General features: G+C 40.5%; 1 protein-coding gene across 1 annotated transcript in view; it reads left to right on the top strand.

Annotated features, from left to right (window-relative positions):
- Positions 1–12,545: 12,545 nt before the first annotated feature.
- rab8b (RAB8B, member RAS oncogene family) overlaps positions 12,546–25,388 on the top strand; it is a 70,971-nt gene continuing 58,128 nt past the window's right edge. Inside the window, exon 1 of the mRNA XM_059945996.1 lies at positions 12,546–12,742. Coding sequence (XP_059801979.1) covers positions 12,619–12,742 — 124 coding nt within the window. The 5' untranslated portion in view covers positions 12,546–12,618. The remainder of the gene's footprint in view (positions 12,743–25,388) is intronic.

Here is a 25,388-nt window from a genome sequence, read left to right on the forward strand (position 1 = left end):
TTCCATTCCGATCCTGATGATGGTCTGAAATGTCGAGTGCTGCTGCATTCCCATGGATGCTGCCTGAACAGCAGAGTTCCTCCAGCATTTTGTGATTTCCAGAGTCTGAGAATCTTTTGTGTTTCTGAGAGAGTGCTGAAGTTATATAGGAATAGTACAAAAGGACTACTGCACTGTCACAAGTACAGTGTTTAGAGAATGCTGAACTGCTAGAAGTAGTGTTGACAGAAGCTGCAGTCTCAGAGAGGATAGACCCTTTGGTGCTGAATTCCAAGAGGAAAAATGCCAAGGGCACTACTGAATTTAAAAGGGGCCATGCTAAGGGTGTGATGAATAATTGGCTATCCACACTATTAAACGGGCAGTACTGAGAGAATATTATAATGTAAGAGGGTCACATTTCACTGCTGGAGGGACTATTCTGAAGGTGTGCGGATCTGTAAGAAGGATAGTTTTGAGAGGATGCTGAAGTCTTGGAGAAGCTATCCTGAGGAAAAGCTTCCACTTAAAAACCGCAATACAAGAGAAGAGATAAGAACTGCAGATGCTGGGATTTCAGGCATATAACAAAGTAGGTGAGGAAGCATCTATGTGGTAAAGTGTCAGGTGGAGACCATTCAGTACAGATGAAGAGGCTCAACCCAAAACATCAACTGTTCTTTTCCCTCCACAGCACAAAAGGTGTCCAGCATTATTATGGGGTAATAATGAAGGAGAGATGAAATTTTAGGTGAGTTTTGCTGACGGAGTTCTGAATAATAAAAGAGTGCTGACCTAATCTGGATAATAGTGAGGAGGCATGAAGGAGTAAAATTAGAACTCCCTGAGGGGCAGTATTGAGAGAGTGTTTCACTGTCAGATGTACATTTCAAGATACTAATGAGACAACAGTATTAGAAGTATTTCTGAGGAAATCATAGAATCACACTGCATGCAGACAGTCGCTTTGGGCCACGTTTGCATGCCAGTCATCATTTGCCTATCTACAATAATCCCATTTTCCAGCACTTAGTCCGTAACCTTTTATGCCTTGATGATGCAAGTGCTCATCTAGATATTTCTTAAAGGTTGTGAGAGTACCTGCCTCCAAAATCTTTCCTCACATCCTTAGTGCCTTAACTTAAACTTGTGCCCAGTGGCTACAGGCACCTTTACGAAAGGAAAGTTTCTCACTATCTACTCTATCTATGACCATCGTTATTTTGTAAATCTCAATCTGTACTCCCCCACCCCCCAACAAATCCATTCTCCCCTCATAGCTGAAACACTCCATTCCAGGCAATATTCTGGTGAATCTTCTCTGCAGCTGCTCTATTGTAATCATATCCTTCCATTGGACACCAGACCGCACACATTACTCCAGCTGATGCTTAACTAATGATTTATGACATTGTACCATAACTCCCTGCTTTTATACTCAGTCCTCTAGCTAATGAATACAAGTTTCCTGTATGGAATCCTCCCCACCTTATCTCCTGATGACCTCACAGATCTTCCAACTTGGACACCAAGACTTCCAAGAATTCCCAAACTCTACCATTCACTTTGTATACCCTGGCCATGTTTATCCTCTCAAAGTATATCACCTTACTTATCAGGTCTAAATTCCAATTTCCACTGTTCTGCCCATCTTAACAACTCATCAGTTTGGTTGTGTAACTAAGGACCAGCCTTCTCAATAGAGTGTTGAACTATTTAAGGACTGTACTGAGGATTTGTTACAGAGGTTGGACTGAGGAAGTCCTGCTTTTTATAACAGCTGACTTCTCGGTGTGTAGCACTGTTACCTGGTCGATGTTGATGAGGGAACAGTGCAAGGTTACAGAGGGCACACTGAAGGAGTCCTGCAAAGATACAGGCTTGTACAGAGGGAGTGCTGAATAGAGAGGCTATCAGGTAAAGTGTTAAATGTGTGCCTTGATGCCTTTCCCAAAAGAAACAGGTAGTGTTACAGATCAAATGGTCACGGAGTGCTAAGTTGTCAGAAGTCTCCTCACAGCCCATCCCACTGATTTGTATCATCACCAAGTGCTCCTCCAATTAGCAATGGCTGAGTGAATGTACGTGGAGAGACATCATGAGAGAGAAAATGCACCTTCGTCCTCGGTCAGCTGAACTCTCACCGACGACACACTGAACATTGAATGGTGTTTTGGATTTGCTGAGGGCTGCCAACCTGACTTTGCTGAGGTGAGACGCTGTGACTGTGAATCCACTTGGAGATGAGTGGGTCCCACATGAGCCCCGTCTATTGTTTGTCCAAACCGCTGCTTTAACCATTTGGCAGCAGCAGCAAACTTTCCATCTCACTGATTGCCTTTGCAATGAAAAGGAGCCCCTGCTCAGCGCTGAAGGCAGAGGATTAATCACTGGTGCTGCTACACTGCACTATAGCTGTGGGCAAACATTCGAAAGGACATAGTGAGTTAAAGCCTTACAGTCTCCCTGCTCTGAAATAATTACAAGGTTGATTCATAAGAAATGACAGAATGTGGCTTTTTAAATAGAGATTTCAACTGGAGTAGTCCCTCAATATTTATCACTGCCTCTCTGTTAGTGACATGTTTAATACAGGACTCTCCATTCTACATATTATTAGCATTCTGAGTGCATTAATTATTATTTCCCAGCGCAAGTGAGTGTGGGTTGTGACAAGCAGCTTGAGATGCCCTTACTAATAACTTAATATTCTCATCATTCCATTAACAGTAGTGCAGGACTTTGAGTAAATTACATGCTTTTGTTGTGTTGGCTGCTTTTTTTCTGAATATGATGCCTGAATTTCAGGTGTCTGGACTCCGAGTGTAAAGTGCAGAACTCACAGTGAGAAGCTTCTCACACTGCCTAACCACGACCCCCACAGTGAGAGGAAATATCATAAGGTCAGTTCAACTCAATCATCTTCAGTCCAAGTTCCCGAAGATGAAGAAGAACCCAAGCAGGCAGCATGATTACACCCTCCAAAAGCAAACTACCCCTGTATTGCATACACTGGAGATCTGAAACAGCAGTGCTGAAAGTAAACACCCAGCAAATCAGACAACATCTGTGGAGAGAGAAACCAAAATAACATATCAGGGCAATGATCCACAACAGAACTGAAAAATAAACTGTCTCCTAAATATTCAAAAACAAGTTTTATGCTGCCATAAAGTAGGGAGAAATGGAGAAAACAAATAAAAAGGATTGTCTGTATTGGGATGGAGATCAGCAGAGGTGGTAGTGCTAGCAGAGGGACAGTGGTAATGGCGGGTGGTAGACAAAAAGCATGACTTTCTTAAATAGGAGTAGAGAAATGAAATCTGAAATAGTGGAAGAGGACAAAGAGAAAAGACATTGAATTTTGGAATAACATAAGAAATGGGTGCAGGTACAGCCCAACTGACCCCTTAAATTTGTTTCTACCTCAGTGCATTTTCCAACAATATACCCTATCCCTTAATTCTCTTAATGCTCATAGACCTATCACTCTCTATTTTGAATTTCACATACTCTAACTTTGTTAATGAAAGACCTTCTGGAAAATATTGCACAAATACATCATATCCACTGGTTCTTTTCTTTACTTCCTCAAATGATTCCAACAGATGGGTCAAACATAATTTCCCTTAATTAATCTCCATTTACAGTTTAATCCTGTTACCCAGTTGTTCTGAAATTTCATCCTTCACATTAACTTGCAGCATTTTCCCAACCCATGATGTCAGACTGCTAGTTCAATAGTTACAGCTTCCCCTACCCCATTCCTTTCTTAACTGGTGGAGTCGGTTGGTACTGTCCAATCCACAGGAACATTTCCAGGTCCACGGAATCTTGCTAAATAAGAACCAGGACATCCACTATCTCTATAGCCACCTTTTACAAAACTCAGATTTGAAGATCATCGGAATTTATCAGCCCTCAAGCTCACTAACTTCTTCAGTGCAATAAGTTATTTCTTTCTGTGCCTCGCCCTTGATAACCTCTTGATACTGTAATGCATCCAGCAGCTATTTTTTGCTTTCTTTTTTGAAGATATGCACAGTAATAGTGTGTCAGTATAGCACGGGACAAGTGCTTTGTCCCACAATCTTGTGCTAAACTAATTAAACTACTAATTAATCCTTCTTCCCTGTACATTGACCATTTCCCTCCCCTCCCTTCGTATCCACATGTGTATCTAAGAGTTTCTTAAATGATCCTATGTTAGCTTCTGGCAGTGCATTCCAGGCCTCCACCACTCTCTGTATCAACGAAAAAGTGTCACTTTTTACTTTCCCTCCTTGCCCTCTAGTACTAGACTTCTCAATCCTGAGAAAAAGATGCCAGCTATCTACTCCATGCCTTGAATGAACATAGTTGTCCTTGAAGCTGCTGCTGTGGGACTTTAGGGTGCCCCAATGTAACTATGAGAAGTTGACATGGCCTGGATACAGCATACATACAGTCTCTTTGGCCTGCCAAGTCCATAACCACCATCAATTGATGCTAAATGTAAACTAATTGAACTTAATTCTCCCACATTCCCACCAACTCCTATCTAGGTCTTACCTCTCACCTACACACCAGTGGCAATTTACCATTTAGCGTACAAACGTGCAACTTTGGGACGTCAGTGAAACACAGCACTCTGGGGCATGCATGCAGTCACAGAGAGAAGGTGCGATCCCACACTGATGGTACCAGAGGTCCGCATGAAGCCGGAGCTCTGTGGCAGCAACACCACTGTGCTACTTATAGAACATAGGACAATGCTATGCAGAACCAGTTAAATTAGTAATCAAAAGGCCAACTGAACTAATCCCTTCTGCCTACACAATGTCAATTTCCTTCCATTTCCCTGACATCCATGAGCCTATCTAAATGTTTCTTAAAAGTCCCCAGTGTATTTGCCTATACCACCTCCCTTGGTAGTGCACTCCAGACACCCACCACTCTGTGTAAAAAAGCTTGCCCCACACATCTTTCAACTTATCCCTCTCACCTTAAATGTGCGCCTTCTGGTATTGGACATTTCAACTCTGGGAAAAAGATACCGTCTACTCTATCTATGCCTCTCATAATCTTATAAACCTCTATCAGATCTCCCCCCAGCCTCCATCATTCCAGAGAAAACAATAAGTCTGTCCAATCTTTCATTATGGCACATGCCCCCTAATCCAGGCAACATCCTGGTAAACCTCTTCTGCACCCTCTCCAAAGACTTGACATCCTTTCTGGAATGGGACAACCAAAACTATATGCAATACTCCATATACAGCCTAACTAGAGTTTCATAAAACTGCAACATAACTTCCTGACTTTTGAACTCAAAGCCTCGAGCAATGAAGGCAAGCATGCATAAGCTTTCTTGACCACCCTATCAACCAGTGTAGTCACTTTCAGGGAGCTATGAACTTTGACCTCAATGTCCCTCTGCTCATCAACACTGTTAAGGGTCTTGCCCCTAACAGCGTAATATCTACATTTGACCAGATAAAACTCTACTTGCCATTTCTCTGCAATAGATCTATATTCCACTGTATTCTTTGCCAGTCTTCTATGCTATCTACAGCATCACCAACTTTCATATAATCTGCAAACTTACTAACCCACCCATCTACATTTTCATCCAGGTCGTTTATATATATCACAAACATCAGAGGTCCTAGTACAGATCCCTGCAGAACACCGCTAATCACAGACCAGCTCAAATAAGTCCTATTGACCACTACTATCTGTCTTGCATGGGCATGCCAGTTCTGAATTCACCATGGATCCCATTTATCTTAATCTTCTGAACGAGCCTCCCATGACGGACCTTGTGAAATGTCCATGTAGACAAACTCCCTCATAACCTCATCAAAAACTTCAAAGTAAATTTATTATCAAATAATAAATAAGCAATAAATGTCGAGAACATGAGATGAGGAGTCAGTGAAAGTCATTGAGAGTGGTAACATTTAGGTGATGGGGTGAGTGAAGTTATCCCCTTTGGTTCAAGTGCCTGATGGTAGAGGGGCAATAACTGTTTCTAAACAAATTAGTAAGACAAGACTTGCCCCTCACAATGCCATGCTGGGTCTTCATAGTTTTCCAAATTTCATAAGTCCTATACCCAAGAAGTCTCCAGTATCTTCCCTACCACTGACATGAGATTTGCCAGTCTATAGTTTCCAGGATTCCAGGTTCTCTACTTGAATAATGAAAATTTAGCTACACGCCAGTCCTCCAGGACTTTGCCTGTGGCTACAAAAGGGCATGAAGATCTCGGTCAAGGCCCCACCAATCTCATCTTTCAGTAACCTGGGGTATATCCATTCAGATTTATCCACCATAATGATTTAAGATATTCAACAATACCTCTTCCTCAAAATGCCCTAAGCACAATTAATAAACTTGGCACTGATTTCCCTATCCTCTACATCCTTATCCTTGGTAAATATTGGTTAAGGACCTCACCCACATCCTCTACATCCAACCAAATGTCTCCCCACCTCACTTATCCTTGAGTGCTCCTACCTGCTTCCTAGTTATCCCCTTGCTCTTGATGTATGTACAGAATGCCTTCAGATTTTCTTTGATCCTGCTTGCCAAGGACTTTTCGCAGTCCCTTCCTTCTTGAGTTCTTTTCTGGCTTCTTTATAATCCTCAAGAGCAAATCTAATGCTGAAATTTGTTGGAATAGTATTAAAAGTGATAAAGAATTCAAGTTGTAATGATGGCAATTGAAAGCTTGCTGACAGCCTTGTTGACTCAGTGAACTGCAAAGTGGTCACCCAATCAGCATTTGGTTTCTTCAGTGTAGAGGAATGTAGTGTAGTGTAGAGGAGGCCACATTGTTTGTCAGGGGAGAAGTTGCCTCATAGTTTCAACTCTATGAAGCTAGAGTTCATAGAGTTTTTTTAAAACGCAGTAACTAAATTAGAGGAAGTGCAAGAGACTCTCTGCTTCACCTGGAAGAGATGCTTGGTGCCTAGATAATGGGAGGGTGAGTAATAGGCATCTCCTGTAGGATGAATGGGAAGGTGGCACGAGGGAGGGAGTGGTTGGTGGGGATTGAATAACTACGGAGAGTTGAGGTGGAGGGGAGAGGGAAGGTTGATAATGATGTGTTGAACATGGCAGAAGTTATGGGGTATGTTTGGATAAATGTGGAGGCTGGTGGAGTGGAAGGTGAAATTACGGGTAACTCTTTGCTCTAGATGGGAAGCTAAGAAGTCACAGGAAGCTGAACAGAGAGGGTAGAAAGCCCCATCCATAGTGCTGGAGATGGAAAGGAAGATATTTCGGAAACACTGTTGCAGAATGTGGAGTGAGAACCTAAGAGAAGGGAATGGATCCCTCCAGGAAACATGATGCAAAGGCAGGTAGTCAACTGTTGGAACATTCCAGGGGTCCTTTCAGATACTAATCACTAGTCATCTCTTCCAATCGAAAAAGTGAACTAAGGGAAGACACATCAGAAATGGGCCCGATAAAAGTAAGAGGTTGGTGAAAACGGAGTAAAGGTGAAGAATTTTTTAAGTTCTGTCTGAGAACAGGAAACTAGCAGTCTATCCTGTAAATAAAAGCAGGCAACACCATATCAAAGAAATGCACACAAAATGCTGGAGCAACTCAGCAGGTCAGGCAGCACGTTTTGGGCTGAGACCCTTCTTCAGGACTGGTAAGGAAGGGGGAAGATGACAGAATAAAAAGGTGGGGGAGGATAGATAGAAGGTGAAAGGTGAAGACAGATAAGTAGGAAAGTTAAAGGGCTGGAGAGGAAGCAATCTGATAGTGGACCATAGGAGAAAGGGAAGGAGGAGGGGGCCCGGGAGAAGTGATAGGTGGCTGAGAAGAAGTAAGAGGCCAGAGTAGGGAATAGAAAAATAGGGGAGGGAAAGGGAATTTTTTACCAGAAGGAAAAATTGATATTCATAGCATCAGGTTGGCGGCTGCCCAGACGGAGTAAGAGGTGTTGCTGTTCCACCTTGAAGATGGCCTCCTCTTAACACAAGAGGAGGTCAGGGACTGACATGTTGGAATGGGAATGGGAATTGGAATTAAAATCTTCGGCCACCAGGAAGTTCCTGCTTTTGGAGGATAAAGGAGTCCCCCAATTTACGACGGGTCTCACAAATGGAGAGGAGGCTGCATTGGGAGCACCAGACACAATAGATGACCTCAGCGGATTCACAGGTGAAGTGCTCCCTCACCTGAAGGACTGCTTGGGGCCCTGAATGGAGGTGAATGGGCAGGTGCTTTGAGGGAGATTAGTGCGGAGGGCCGAATGGACAAGGGAATCATGGAGGGAGCAATCCCTGCGGTAAGCTGAGGGGGAGGGGGAGGTAAAGATATCGAAGAACCACCCAGAAAGCTGACAACAGATAAAACATGCAGGTATGTTAAGACAAGGAGTCAACCACAAGTAAAAAAATTGTGTTTTTATGAAGTGCAGTCAGTATAAGAGTAGAAGACGCATAATTCAAATATAAGCAAGCAATAGAGTATAAAACAACCAGCAAACAGTACTGTATAAAAAATAATCAATAAATATTCAGCTGTGTGCAAATGATTAGATTAAAAGTAGCCAGCAGCAGAGTAGATAAAGGCAACTCTGAATGAAACAGCAGACGATGGAGTAAAAGCATTCTAGTGGGGTGCAGTACATAGAATATAACAAAAAAAAAGGACAGGCAGTGAACTACAGAGACAGAAGGGACTGCAGATGCTGATATCTGAAACAACACAAAAATGCTAAAGGCACTCGGCAGGTCAGGCGTCATCTAGGAAGGGAAGTGGACGTTCAACATTTCAGGCCAACACCCTTCGTCTTGACTGGAAAGAAAGGGGAGATAACCAGCTGTGAAGTATAAAAGGGCTCTGCACTGCAGCAGAAAAACCAGCAGATGGCAGAGTCTAACAAAAAGGCATGCAATTATCTCAGAAAGTCAAAGCCAAAGTCAAGTTTGTTGTCATATGGAAACATGCAATGTAAAACTTGCTTGCAGCAGCATCACAGGACACATATAACCTGTATTGACAGGAAAATATAAACAATTAGAAAAAAACTGGTGCAAAGTGATCGAAAAGTATAATAATAAGCATGCAACCAATTGAAAAGCTATAGCAGACAGATCAATATAAAAATGGTAGTGAAAAATACAAAACAAAAACATCCAGGTCTTGAATAAAGTAAAACAGCTAGTAGCTCTGTATGAAAGAACAACAAATAGTGGAATAATGAAGATGCAGCAGAATTTGAAGTTTTAAACAATGTCATGCAGCCAAGTCAATGAACAACCCTAGAAGCAGTAAAGATTTTTAAAAGGCAGTCATTAAGATATTAAAGAGACAGCAAGTTCAAGTTGAAGTTTAATTACCATTTGACCATACATGAATACCCATTAATACAGCCAAACGAAACAGCGCTCCTAGGTGGGAAACACAGTACTAACAGCAAATAGAAAAATACTAAAAATCAGCAAAGAATAAAAAGATGGCCAAAACTAAAAAGCCCAATGGCAGGAGAGTATGAGAGAAAACCAGTGGCCTGCTGTAAAGTACGGGGAGTGAATGATAAGTTTGTGGCCTAAGGTAGAAGGAGTCAATTTTAGAAAACCTAGCACATTTATTTATCAACATAGTCCCTTCCTACATTTACACACTTAGTCCAGCGACTGTGGAGCATATGGATCTTGGGCCTCAAGAAAGAGTCCACAAATTGGTGATTGATAAGTTTGTGGCCTAAGGTAGAAGGAGATGAGTTATACAGCTCTCGTTACATGCACATGCAGTTCGGCTTTTTAAGTGATTATGCAGAAAGTTTGGTTAATAACTCATCTCCTACCTTAGGCCACAAACTTATCAATCACCCCTGCTGTGGACACTTTCTGGAGGTCCAAGATCAGTATGCTCCACAACTGCTGGACTAAGTGTGTAAATGTAGGAGGGGACTATGTCGAAAAATAAATGTGCTAGGTTTTTTTAAAATTAATTCCTTCTACCCTAGGCCACGAACTTATCAATCACCCCTCATATATATAAGAAGATCATACAGCAATGAAGAACAAAAAAGAGGAAGCAGAGAAGCATTAAATAAGAGCAGGTTACAAAGTATAATGCAAGACAGGCAAATCCAGGAGTGAAGAGCTTATAATATAGGAACAGCATGCTGGGTGTACAGATAAACCAGCAGGCAGAAACCTATAATAGATCAGGCACTGAAATACAGTAGATTCTGGTTAATTGGGGCAGCTGCTTATTTGAGGCATCTCATAAAGAATAAAATCTAATCAAGAAAATTGCCAGGATTCACTTTATTTATTTGAGACATTATGCTGCTTAATTGGGACAGCAGCCTGTTGTCTAAAAGTTTCTAATTAGCATAAATTTTGCACACTTGTGTGCCCAATAGACTTTACACCATACTTAGAACAAACAGTTTTTAAAAAGCATTAGTTGCATGTGGTTGTGTTCAGAAAGTAGTGATTTTTGTCACTGATAGTAGGCTAGAAATATGCAGAAAGGCATTTCAGAACTGTTTCACTCACCATGGTTTAAAGCATTAAGCCTGGAGATGCCAGAAACAGCCAGAGTGAAAATTAAATGATTTCACTATTTCAACAAGTTAGGAACTACAAAGAATTTGAAGGTATCGCCAATCATCTTGAATGTTACAATGAAAATGAAGATTTGGAAGATGCAATCATCGAAAGCATTGAATGAAGGCAGACCATTATCTACACTAGGTGTCTGCACTGATTGTGCTCATTTACAGTCAATCAAAAGAGCACGGCAGCGTACACTGGAGGAATTCTTCCATCGATAACTATTAGGAACCAATACACAGCTTTATAGTAATAAACAGGTATTGGTAATATTCAAATTTGTACTATTTTATTTAAACACATAATTTGTTACTTAATTAAATGATGGTTTGTGTTTTTCCATGAAGCTTCAGCCAATTAGGACAAAACACACTGGTTCCAATGTGTCCCAATTAAATGGAATCCATTTATAGAAAAGCAAGCAGGTATCTCTGTATTAAACAAAATTCCAGCAGGAAATTGTGTAAAGTCCTTGTATTGCCTAGTATTGGAATTAGCAGGCAGTGAAACCTAAAAAAAAGGAGCAGTAAGGTACAAACCAGCACACCGTACTGAAACACAAAATCCAGGAGATGGCAGAATATAAAAAATAGGAGGCAGCAAATCAAGGAAAGAGCAAGCAGTGAGGTATAAATAAACCAGCAGGCAACAGAGCATAAAAATAACTGCAGCCACTGCTACATAAAAAATTCAGCAGGCAGTACTGTATAGGACACACCAGACAGTGTGGTAAAAAAGATCCAGGAAGCTGGAAAATGTAATCAAAGCATTAGGCACAGCTGTATAAGAACCTAATGGACAGTGAAATTTTAAAAACAGGTAATTCTGTAAAGAATCCACCAGACTGCAGAACATAAAAATCTTAGAGCAATATGCAATTTATTAGAAAAATAGTGAGCAGTAGGTATTAAATGAAGACATTAAAAGTAGACGATGGATTGTCACAGAACCAGAAGGCAGCACAATATTTGGGGGGAAATATCAATCTGTGGAATGTTTACAAAATGCAGTCAGCTTTTCATTCTTTTTTCCTTTAGAAAGGTGATCAGGGCTAACTGGATTGTTCTTACAATATTCAATACAGGCCTGACAGACTGAATGGCGTCCTTGCATGCTATAACAATTCTGTGATTGTAATTCCATGAAGAGATCCTGGTTGCAGGCTGTAAATTGTAAAAACAAACTTGTATCAAAAATCGAAGGGGTAGAAAAGAATTTGTTCCCATAAGGAAGGGCAGCAAATTGGATCCAAGCCTGTTTCAGTGATAAGGACAAAGAGTAATGGTTAACAGATCATTTGCAACTGGAAGGCTGTTCCTGAGATTTCACAAGGTCTGTTTTTCAACCCTTTCCTTTTGTAGTGTATATTTATGCTTTTTACAAAATCTATGAGTTCTCTAGCTAGTCCCTCTTCCACAGCCTTTCCCTTTCAGATACGTCCCGCAGCTTTTTGAATGATGTAAAGCCACTACTGCCACTATAGATGGCTGCCAGTACATTCCAGAAGTTTGCAGGTGATGATAAAAGCTCGTATAACGGTAAGGAGGAGAGCTTTAGACGCAAGAAGTAGAGATGGCTCAATATAGGCCAGATAAGTGGCAAACAAGAACCACTCTACCTCTGCTTTTATCAAATGCTTAAATCATCTTCATTTTGGCAAATCAATGCATACATTTTTTTTGTTTTATCGATCTCAGGAGTACATCTAATAAAGGAGCTTTTGACATCTAGTATTTGGACCCTGGGCCTTTCCTTCCCAAAGCAAAAACACACTTTCATTCCTGCTCATCATAGCGTAATTATTAAAGTTGTTGAATTCCATTCGCAACGCTTAATAACAACAGACTGATAAAAAATGACGAGAAATGAAACTAACCACGGAACTGAGCACTCTCAGAAAAGGACTACAATTCCCATCAGCTATTGCGGCAGTATTTGGGGGCCCATCGATCCGCGCAAGGTCGTCAGCCATCAGCCAATAAGCTGCGAGCCTGCTGGTGACGTTCCGCCCCTCGCATTGCCACTCTCCCTCCTCCGCCGCCGCCGCCCGTTCAGCCGTCCCAACATGGCGAAGACGTACGATTACCTCTTCAAACTGCTGCTGATCGGTGACAGCGGCGTCGGCAAAACCTGCCTCCTGTTCCGCTTCTCGGAGGACGCCTTTAACACAACTTTCATCTCCACAATAGGTGAGTGAGGCTGGCCTGGGCCTGTTGGTGCCGGGCTTCCCCCCACACCCCACCCTACCCTACCCACCAGACTCTGCTTTCCCCCCCCATCCCCCCATGCCTCCGGGACCATAGCGGTTTCCACTCCATCCTTCCCCGGGCTCTGCTGCTGACAGCCCTCCACCACCGCGGGGCCCAGGAGAGTTCCTCACCCCTTTCCATACCGGGGTCTGCTATTGTCAGTGACCCACTGCCCGCCACCTGATCTGCTGTCAAGTTGTTTCGCGTGCCTGGCCCCCACCCGCGGGCTGGCTGCTGTCAAGGCGCCTCTCACAGGGCGACAGTTATCTGTTATCAACAATTATTCCGTTCTGTCGGCGATGATTGCGCTCTCGCAAACATAGTCCGGGGATCTGTTGCTGTTAAATGACTGTTCGGGCGCAGTAGTATTTTGATCTCATGAGTCGTCCTTGCTCTGCTACACTGTCTTTGGGCTTTGACTTTGGAGTAGCCAGCCCCACTAGAGCACCAACTGCATTGGTGGGCGGGGGAAAGTTTTAAAAAATATATAGAAGGCAGGATTTTTTTTTTAGTTCCCTGGAATAATGAGCAGCCAACATTAGTAGTTGAAGTGCATTCAATTGTCATTTAAGCTGTTGAACAGATCCATCATAATGCAGGGAATGGAAGGCCTTGTACTATAGAATTTGGAATTGTGTTGGGTCACAGACATTGTGAGCCAAATTGCTTAATTTTGTGCTGTATTCTTCTATGTTGCTGGTAAAGTTGTTAACCTCGGTCTATGCTGAGTCATAGCCACTTCTGCAGATCATGGAAGTGCATCTTGAAAGTTGTGTGCAGATGGTGTGTGAGGCATAGACATGCCCACTCAACCAAGGTGTGGAATCTTTGACCAGACAAAATTATAATGCCATTGTAGATCATATGCTAATATTACTAGAACTTCAAATGTGCTTCAAGACTCACATGTTTGGCATTGTAAGGTTAAGCATTACAACCTGAATTGAATGAGTTTTGAAATGGGTAGAGTACTTTTATCAAATAAAAATTGCTAACGATATTCTACAGATGCTCTCTCCATTGCCCTGCAGTATCCTCAACATCTGTTGTCATATTTCCATATCTGTAGTTTTTTTTTGCTTTGTGGGAGAACTGTTAATTAAGTTTGAGGTCAAAAACCACCATATAGAATTTCCTGATTGTTTAAAAAATGTAACTCAGTTTGAGCCATATCCTGAACACAAATGTCATCTGTTTTATTTTTGGTCTCTATATTTCAAGCACCTGTGGAGACTTCTTACAAAGTTCATCTCAAAACCAAACTTTCAGTACAAATGATTATCAGGTGTAGATTAGTTTCTGCTTGTCTCATGTGAAGTATACACACTTCCTGTGGATAGTCCAGCACTTGCCTCAAACCAGAGTAATCTTAACAATTATCATTAAATTATAATTCAGTATTGGCCCCAAGTATTTGCATTTTGTCCATTTCAAACTGGGAAATTCTCATCAGTTGTTGGGAATATTTTTTGGTGTTGAAAGCATTTTTGAAGTGATTTAGTTTGAATTGTTCACATATTTGAATTAATTTAGTGTATTGCTTTGACTGCCATTTTACTGATAAATCATTTTTTATTTGGTAGGTATACAAAACAAGCTGCAACATAATGGCTTCTACATCTAATTGTGATGCCTGCTGGCTTTTATATTCAGTATTCAATTTTGCATTCAATTTAATTTGCATTAACATGCCAGAGAGAGTTTGGTTTTGTATAAATAGGTTATAGAGGAAGTCTGTACTAATCAGCTAGTTCTCTACCTGGGCTGCTGTTTATACTTAACGTAATGCAGTATCATGTCAGTGTAATAGTTTACAATATCTGCCCATAGTTCTTTTAATGTAAGAGTATACATTTACTCAACCCTCAAAGTTGCCTAACCACGCATTTGCAGAGCTCTCACGTCAAAGTAGGTTGCAACTCATGCATCTGGCATTAAGATCAGAAGTTCTGTGTAAATGGAACGGAAGTGGAACTCAAGCCTTGTTTGGTGTTTACTTCAGCAAAGATGAGAATAAAGCAAAAGCAGACTTTAGGAAATGCTTGGCCTTAACCAAAATTGTCAGTAGTATAGGAAATTCTCTGACCCATTTTTGCCCTTGTCCTAAACTGCTGCAGGTAAAATAACATTTGAACTGGTAAGGATAATTGTTCTCAAGAAAGCAGCATCCATCATTTAAGACCCTCACCATCCAAGGCATTTTTATCATTTCTACCTTCAGGGAAGAGGTCCAGGACCCTGAAGACACACATTTTAAGAAAAGCTTCTTTCGCTATGCCACCAGATTTCTGAATGGTCCAAGAACACTACCTCACTATTTTTGCTCTCTTTTTGCACTGTTATTTTTTTCTCATTGTAACTTTTTATGTGTTGCTTTGTACTACTGCCTCAAAACAAATTTCATGACATATGTCGGTGGTAATAAGCCTGATTATGGTAATATATTTCTTGATTCTAATTTACTATTTCAGATTGTCCTCATTGTCATGAATATCCCTGACATTTAAGATGCAGCAGCTTTTTCTTAGATCTGTGAAAAAGGTTTAAAATTCTCAGACTGTTGACTATATTTAAAACTGAGACCATTAGATTTTTTTGTTCTTTTAGTCCAGGGATGAAAGGAATGAAGAGGAAGATAAAACTGGGCAAGGATTAGCCTTGATCTCATTGAGTGGTGAAGCAAATAGAAAATATTATAGGGCTTCCTATTTATGATGTAGGATTTGCACAATTGGAAATGCTCTGTTTAGTCACCATTTATGTTTGACTGATTAAAGTTTATAATTAGACCATTGTTTTTGAAATTTCAAGTAATTCCATTAATTTGAAATGAGAATTTATTGAGATTGTGCAGTTACAGTGGAGAGCTATGTCCTTATTTGTTCTTTAAGTAAAAAGAAACATTGTGAATCATGGAATTAAATTCCATTCAGAAAGAATTATAATTAAAACAAAATGACAGTTACATAATTGAAAATCCGGTTGTAAAATGTGCTCTGAAGCCTTGATTAAAACTGGAGCCAAATTGATTACTGCAATTTTGTCATTATGAACTGTAACATTTAACTTAAGCTTCACTTAATGGTGGTGAATCTATTTAATTATTTGGTTTGTTTTTTTATATTTTGATGGAGACCAGAATTGTGGGCTTTTGAACCACATTTGATGTGGTTCAAATGTTTAAACTCTGGCAAATTTGATATAACAATTGGTAAATATGTTTTTTCACCTGCGATAGAAGTTTATTAGAGAATCGGGTTTTGCTGGTTGGTTTCTGCATCTTAAATTTGCTTTTTGCATTTTGGTTCTGTACTGTTTGTACTAAAATGTTACATCTGGTCAACCTTGCTGTATGCTTCCTAAACATGGACTATAACACCAGAACTCCAAAGAAGCAACAGAAATGTGGTTTCTCAGAAGAATGGTACAAGTATCATAGAGAGATCGGGTAACTAATGAGATAGTACTCCAACGTGCCCATACAAAAAGATCTTTAATGAGAACATTAAATGAGAGGATTAATTTAATGTAATCAGAAAGGGAGAAATAGAATACCTTATTTTACAAGGCCGTATGCCTGGGAAACAAGGAAGAGGAAGGCGAAGAAGAAAATATATGTAAATTGTGAAAGAACTAGCAAATGTAAATGTGTGAGATATCATTGACACTGCAAGGGATCGTTTGATGTGGAGAGCCATGATCACCCAAGCATGTAACGCGCAAGGCACATGAACAAGACTGTTCTTACATAATTGAAGAGAAACCCTACATGATCAAGCAAAATGCCTGTTTATTTCTTGTCATCTGAGCACATGGAAGTGAAACGTAGTAAATAATTAAACCAGTAATTAAATTTGTAAACTGTAATATGGATATTTCCATTAAAATTATATCCATTTTGGATCTTTAGGACAGTTACAGTATAAATGTGTTAATTTCTTAATTACTGCTTGCATCTTTTTTTAATATTCCTCTTTAAAAGTAATAGCATTCCCTTTTAATTTTAAAGAATGTATAAATTCACTTTTGGCAAAGAATGCCTATGCTTTGGCATTGGGTTGTGATATGAAAACCCACTACATTTTTTACAGTGATGTGTTTTTTTTTAATATTTTCAACAAATTTTCTTGTCTCTTGTTCCTGAACTTGACCATTGATTGCCTTTGTTGGCATTTTTGTGCAAATCTGTTGTGATAGGTGATTTGAGCTGTAAGTGTAGGCCTGCTTAGTTGGTGACCAGGGGAGCAGAGATGAGGACTGGAAACTTTGTATCTTCACTCCAATGAAAGTGAACATGATTGTTACAGAGACAGGGAAACTGGACATGCTGGAGTCTGGAGCAACACAGAAATGCTGAAGAAACTCAGTGGGACAGGTAACATCAAGGGTGTAAAATGGATAAACACAATTTCAGTTGAGACGCAATGATGAAGCTGGTCCAGATGAACAAATATTGACTGTTAATTTCCTTACACATGTTGTCTGACCCACTGAGTTCCTATAGCATGGTTTTGTGCTGAAGCTAATCTGTTATGCCACTTGTGGCCAGCCTACATGAAATTGGTACCAAGCTCTTGACATTAAGGCATCAGACTTTGTACAGTTGTGATACTAGATATTTACACGTTGAATCTTGAAAAGTTTACTTTAGACTTTGAGCCAAGCGTTAAGTGGCTTTTCTTCAAGAAAGATGCAGACTGTCACAGAGGCTGAGCAAGCCTCCAGATCACTGTGGATCAAGAGTTGTGACCCTTGGGTCAATGCTGCTGGGACATAAGCTAGGGCCTGATCAACCCTGCAGAGTCGCCTGGGTGAGGGTGTCTGATATTCAGAGACCCAAAACACCTGATGACCCCAGCTTACATCATTGGTGATGTGTCCCAGTGCATCCTAGGATGTATATTTAATATAGTTTTAATTAGTGTTTAGAACCAAAATGATAGTCATTCTAAGATCGCCCCTTTTCTTTGATTTTTGTTAATTAATTGGCACAAGGTGTCCATACAATTTTCCTAATGGTTTAAGGGAAGTTGAAGCACCCCTCGGGATTAAGGTTCTTTCTTAGTCATGAATCACTGTGCAATTGAAGGTATTCGATAGTTCAGAGAAAATGCTTGTAATTTACTTCAAAGTTGAGAGAAGTTATACTAATTTAAGTCTATCCATCATCCACCAGACTAAAATAATGTTATACATCAATTATATCAGTGGAGGTGGAGCTGATTCCAGTTAATTGGGACACATCGACACCAGTACATTTTGACCCAATTAAATGGTTGCCAAGAGTTTCATGAAAATAGTTTAAAAGGTACAGTATTAAAAAAGAGTCAAATTACCATTTAAGTGAGTAACAAATTATGTATTTCAATAAAATACAGAAGAATTTAAAACATTACCAATACCGCTGCAGTACTATAAAATTCTGTATTGGTTCCTAATAGTTACTGGGAGAAAAATTCATCCATTGTACACTGCTGTGTTCTTTTAATTGTAAATTAACAAAATTAGTGTCGATACATTGCAGATAACGGACTGTCTTCATTCAGTACTTTTGATGATTGCATCTTCCAAATCTTTATTTTCATTGTAACATTCAGGACAATTGTCAATACCTTCTAATTCTTCCTATTCTTTAACTTGTTGAAGTGGTGAAATAGTTTTATTTTCACTCCCAGTCTTTTCTGGCATCTCCAAGCCTGAATGCTGGAAAACACACTGAGCAAACCTGTTCTGAATTGTCTTGGTGCTTATTTCTCACCAACTATCAGTGGCAAAAATCACTGCTTTTTGAACTCAAAACATATGTAACTAAAGCAATTTTTTTTTAAAGTTTTTAAACTTCAGTAACAGTTTCCTGTCCCAATTAATTGGCATGGTGTCTAAAATAAACAAAGGGAATCCCAGTTATTTTCTTTGGACTGTGTTTTTTCGTTAAAAGTTGTCCCAAATAAGCAGCTGTCCCATTAACTGGAATTCTCTGCAATCAGTCGTAATTGAACATGTGCCATGTTTTTTTGTATCTATTAATTTATATCAAACATACAAAGTATGTTTTTGTATAGTGTGTTTGCTGTGTAAAAACTTATTTGATTGCTACTATCACTCTAGCATCAGATACTGTGGAGAAGATGGGAAACTTAGCAGGGAGAATGCTTTCTTCTACCACTATGCTGACCACAATTAACATTTGGGGTTGTATATTAATTGTTAAAATGGTATCTGTGCATTTGGTTTGATTGAAGAAGTCTAGGGCATATATCACAACAAACAATACGAGAGGAACTCTGTCAGTTGGGCAACGTCCACAGAGGTGAATAAACAGTTTATATTTCAGGCCAAGACACTTCTTTAAGACAAAGATGCTGAATAACTTGCTAAGTTCCTCCATGGTTTTTCGTGTGTTGCTCAAGATATCCAGCATTAATTGGCTGATGAGGTCCCTTTCTTGTTTTCTCCTTTCCCCCTGTAATAAAGAAGCCTAGTTGAAAGAGAGACTGGTAGTGAGAGGTGTTAAAGGGAAGAAAATTGCAATATTACCACTGCATTAAGTCAGCATTTTTTTAAAATGTAAATTACTTCCATTAGTTCATGTCCAGAATGTTTCCATTGTTTGTCCCAAGGGTATTATACAACAGTTTCATCTTGGCATGTTTCACTGCTTAAATGCAGTGATGCTTCCAAAGCAAGAATGGAGTAGAACAGACAAAAGTTGTGAATGACTTTCACAAACCCTAACATAATATAACCCAAGTGAAAGGATATTCATTTTGCATTTTCAGTTCATGCATGTCTTTTATTGCTTGTCATCAAAAACCTTGACCAGCTTCTCTAGATGTGTGGTGGAAAGTGTGCTGACTGGCTGCATTATGGCCTGGTATGGGAAGCAGCCTTGAATGGAAAATCCTACAAAAGATAGTGGATACAGCCCAGTACATCAAAGTTAAGCCTTCCCAACCATTGAGCACATTAATATGAAACATTGTCATAGAAAATCAGCATCCATCATCAAAGATCCTCACCACCCAGGTCATCTTCTTTTCTCGCTGCTGCAGTCAGGTAGAGGGTACAGGTGCTTCAGGACTCTCACCACCGGGTTCAAGAAGAGTTACTATGCCTCAATCATCAGGCTCTTGAACAAAAGGGGATAACTACATTTATCTATTGAGGTGTTCCCATAACCGATTATCTCACTTTAAGGTCTTTTTGTCTTGTTATTTCATACTCCCATTATTTATTACGATTTATTTATATTTGCACTGTTTTCTATGTTCTTGCTCTTTCGTCGATCCTGGTTACGGTTACTGTTCTATAGATTTGCTGCGTATGCCCACAGGAAAAAGAATCTCAGTGTTGTTGAATGTGGTGACATTCTGATAATAAATTGAACTTTGACTTGAGGAAGCTCCATGCAAGTGTTGGAAAACTGAAATTGAATATTGAAAATACAGTTATTGCGAGTAAAGGCCAGGCAAGCAAATATTTTCATAGCTGTTAATTTTTCTCTCCAGACATCTCTGGAAATAATCATGTCTAAATTTTGTCTTCTGCGTTACGTTGTAGTCACTGTTAAGTGATTAAGACCTTGTTTACCTGCTTCTTTGTTGTATGGAGTGCTTAGTGAGACTAAAGAGATTTTCCACCTGCCTGACAATTGGATTCGATTCTACCAGTTGACAGGGTGGCTGCTGTCAATTTAGGGTTTTAGATCACACCTCTTCTGTTTTCTATGCCAACAGTAATAATTTATCTGTTTTTTCAGGTAGATTGAGTTAGTTTTGGTAATCTCACACGTTTTTAATAATTTTAATCACAAATCTTTCTCCTCTATTTTAACATCTACTGTGTTTTTTAAACTTTAGAGATGGATAACATCCTGGTTCAAAATGTGAAATAAAGATTATATTTGTCTTTCATTGCTGGTTATATTTTATACATAAAGACAGGTTATGGTATAGTTTTGGGGGAATTGGTGGTTGGAGATCTGCCAGAATACATGACCATGCACTTCTCTGCACTGTATTCCTTCTGTCACTTTATTTGCTCATTCCCCCAATATGTCTTAAGTCTTTTGGCAGACACCCTGCTTCCTAAACCTGCCCCCCCCCAACCTGTCTTCATATCATGTGAAAACTTGGCCATACAGTCATCAATTAGTTAATCAAAATGATTGACGTATAACTTAAAAGAAGTGGTTCCAATACTAACTCCTATGGCATACAACTAGTCACCACCAGCCAGCCATTGAATATACCCACCCTTTGCCTCCTGATGGTCAGCCAATCTTCTATACATGCTAGGAACTTTCCTGAAATATGGACACTTTGCTTGTTAAGTGTGGCACCTTGTCAAAGGCCTTCTGAAAATCCAAATGAACAATATCTACTGACTCTCCTTTGTCTATCCTGCCTGTTATTTCCTCAAAAGAATTCCAACAGATCTGTCAGGCAAGATTTCCCCTTTAGAAAACCATGCTGAATTTGGCTTATTTGTCTGTACCTCCAAGCCCCCTGAAATCTCAGCCTTAATAATATACTCCAATATCTTTCCAGCCACTGAAGTCAGACTAACTGGCCTATAATTTCCTTTCTTCTGCCTTCCTCCGTTCTTAAAGAATGGTGTGATATTTGCAATTTTTCAGTCTTCAGGAACAATAACAGAATCCAGTGATTCCTGAAAGACCATTACTAAAGCTTCCATAATCTCTTCAGACTCCTTTCAGAACCCTGGGGTGCAGTCCATCTGGTTCAGGTGACTTCCCTACCTTCAGACCTTTCAGCTTCCTAAGCACCTTTTTCCCCAGTAATATAACTGTATACACTTCTGCCCCCTGACACTCACATTTTTGCAATACTACTGTCTTCCGTAGTGAAGACTAACTCAAAGTACTTAAGTTCTTCCGCCATTACTTTATCCTCTATTACTACCTCTCCAATGTCATTTTCCAGCGGTCTGGTATCCACTTTTGTCCCAAAAAACATAAAAAAAAAACTTTTTAAAAGATTAAATTATTAAAATTTTATTTATCTGTCTATTTAGTGATACGGCATGGCGCAGGCTTCCAACCCTTCAATCCACACTGCCCCAGCAAACCCTGACAAAACTCTAACCTGATCATTGGACAGTGAACCAATTAGCCTACCTGGTATATCTTTGGACTGTGGGAGGATACTGGAAGATCTAGGGGAAACCCATGAAATCAGTTGGCTTCTGTTAGTAAAAGCTTCCCAATCCTCTACCTTCCCACTAATTTTTGCCATATTATATGCTCTTTCTTTAATTTTTAAGCTGTTTTTGACTTCCCTTGTTAGTCATAGTTGCCTCATCATCCCATTAGAATACTACTTCATGTTTGGAAGGTTTCTTCCAAATTTACCCCAGAAACATGAGGCATTGCTATTCTGTCATCCTGCAAGTGTCCCTCTCCAGTCAGTTGTGGCCAGCTCCTCTCGCATGCCTCTGGAATTCCCTTTGGTCAACTGTAACTTCTCCTTTTCAAACTGCAGGGTGAATCCTATCATATTATAATCACTGCCTCCAAAGGGTTTCTTTACCTTAAGCTTCCTAATCAAATCTAGGTCATTACATCACAAACACGAGAAAGCCTGCAGGTGCTGGAAATCCAAGCAACACACACAAAGTGCTGGAGGAACTCAGTAGGCCAGGCAGCATCTATGGGAAAAAAAAAGCAGTTGACGTTTCGGGCTGAACTCTTTCGGCATGCATAGCGTTCAATCCAGAATGAATATACATTTATATATTAATGTGAATGAAGTTATCCCCTTTTTTCAGGAGCTTGATGATTGAGGGGTAGTAACTGATCCTGAACCTGGTGGTGACTCCTGAAGCTCCTGTACCTTCTTCCTAAGGGCAACAGTGAGAAGAAAGCATGACCTGGGTGGTGGGGATCCTGATGATGGATGCTGCTTTCCTGCAACAGAGCTCTGTGTAGATATGCTCAATGGTGGGGAGGGCTTTACCCATAATAGAATATTCATTACTTATTGTAGGAATTTCTGTTCAAGGACATTGGTGTTTCCATACCAGGCTATGATGCAGCCAGTAAAATATATGCTTTGCCACACATCTAAAAAAGTTAGTCAACATTATAGATATCATGCTGAATCTTTGCAGATTCCTGAGGAAATAGAGGTGCTGCCATGTTTTCTTTGTAACTGCACTTGTGTGCTGGGCCCAGGACAGGCCCTCTGAAATTATAACATTGAGGAAGTTAAAGTTGCTGACCCTCTCTGTCTCAGATCCCCCGAAGAGGAATGGCTCATGAACCTTTGGTTTCTTCCTCCTGAAGTTAAAAATCAGCTCCCTGGTCTCGCTGACATTGAGTTAGAGGTGGTTGTTGAGGCACCACTCAGCCAGATTTTCAATCTCCCTCCTATGGTAGTGGTGTCATCAGCAAACAAATATGGCATTAGAGCTGTACTTAGCCACATAGTCACAAATGTAAAGTGAGTAGAATAGGGGTCTAAGAATACACCTGTGCTATACACATGTGCTGATGGAGATTATGGCGGAGATGTTGCCAATCCAAACTGATGGGGTCAGCAAGTGAGAAAATCAAGAACCCAGTTGCACAAGGAGTTATTAAGGCCAAGGTTTTGAAGCTTATTGATTAGTTTTGGGAGGAGGATAGTATTGAATGCCAAGCTATAGTTGATAGAGCGCATCCTGATGTATTCACCCTTGCTGTCTAGACGTTTCAGGGTTGAGTGAAGTACCAATGAAATAGCATCTGCTAAGAACCTGTTATTCTGATAAGCAAACTGGAACTGATTCAAGTCATTTATCGGGTAGGAGTTGATATGCTTCCTCACCATCCCCTAAGCACTTCATCACCAGGGATGTAAATGTTCCTGGACAATAGTCCTTGAAGCAGGTTACCACGCTCTTCTTTGATACTGATATAATTGAAACCTGACTAAAGCCGGTTCGTATCACACACTGCTGAAGCAAGAGGTTAAGGATCTCAGTGAGCACTCCAGCCAGTTGATCAGCACAGGTCTGTAGAAATTGCCAAGTACCCATCTGAGGTGATGATCTGTGGGTTCACCTTCCTGAAGGACGCTCTTACATCAGCCTCAGACTGAAGTCACGGGGTCGGAGTCTGGAGAGTTTGTGATAGTTCCTCCATGTTTTGACAGTAGAAGGGAACACAGAAGGTATTGAGCTGATCTGAAAGTAAAGCCTTGTTGTCACCTATATCGCTTGGTTTCACTTTGGAAGAGCTGATAGCATTCAAGCCCGACCACAACTGTCGAGCATCCTTGATTCAAGTTCAGAATTCCCACTTCGCCTGTGAAATGACTTTTCTGAGATTGTACTTTCTTGAGTAGCAGAATAGAGATGCCTCTGATCTGGCCCTCAGCAGATTGCAGATCTCATGGTTCATCCAGGCTTCTGATTAGGGAAAACTGACTTTGTGGGGTCTCATTGATCTACGACAGTTTCCGTAAAATCAATGACAACCGTGGTGTATTCATTCAGATTCACAGATGATTCCTTGAATATGGCCCAGTCTGTCAACTCAAAGCAATCCCATAGCTACTCATCTGCCTCCTGCAACCACTTCTTTGGTATGTGCTGAAGCTCAATTATCTTCAGCTCATATGGGAGACTGAGGAAGTGATAGATCAGAGCTACAGAAAGGTAGTTACCCTTGGGTTGCAGGAAGCAAGAAACTAGGCGAATAAAGGGAAATGGGCAGCCAGTACAGAGGACCCCTGTGTGCATCCCCTCCATATTTAGTATACCACATTGAGGGGGACGACCTGCTAGGGGAGAGCCGCAGCGACTGGGTCTCACACACCGAGTTTGGCATTATGGTTCCGAAAAGAAAAGAGGTGAAGGGGACTGCAGTAGTAATGAGAGATTCCTTAGTTAGAGGAATAGAGGAGAGATTCTGTAGATGTGATAGAGCCACCCAGATCATGAATTGCATCCCAGGTGCCAGACTCAAGGACATCACTTGGATTAGAATGCCCTGGACACAGTGTGGAAGGGTGAGCAGCCTGTAGTCTTGGTACATACTGGCACCAATGATGTAGGGGAGAAAAGGTGAGAAAGTCCTAAAGAGAGATTTTAGGGAGCTAGGTCAAAACCTGAAAAGCAAGACTTCCAGGGTAGTAATCTCTGGATTTCTGTCTGTGCCACATGGCAGTGAGCATAAGACTAGGAGCTTTTGGCAGATGATTGCTTGGCTGAAGGGTTCAGATTTCTGCATCATTGGGATCTCTTCTGGGGAAGATAAGACCTGTACAAATGGGTTGTACTCGGGGGACCAATATCCTTGCGAGCAGGTTTGTTAGAATTGTTTGGGAGGGTTTAAACCAGTCTGACAGGGGAATGGGAACCAGTGGTAGTGCTGAGGATGAGGTAGTTGATTTACAAACAGGCAGGATGTAGTGAGTCTCCTATGAAGGACAGGCTGATGATAGCTCAAAATTGCTGACAGTGGGATGAGCTGCAATGTAAAAGGGAGGCTAAATTGAAAAGAGTGATGAATACAGGACTGAAGTGTTTTTGAATGCAAGCAATATATGGAATCTAGTATATGAACTTGTAGCACAGTTAC

Source organism: Hypanus sabinus, chromosome 21 (assembly GCF_030144855.1).
Source record: "Hypanus sabinus isolate sHypSab1 chromosome 21, sHypSab1.hap1, whole genome shotgun sequence".
NCBI lineage: Eukaryota > Metazoa > Chordata > Chondrichthyes > Myliobatiformes > Dasyatidae > Hypanus > Hypanus sabinus.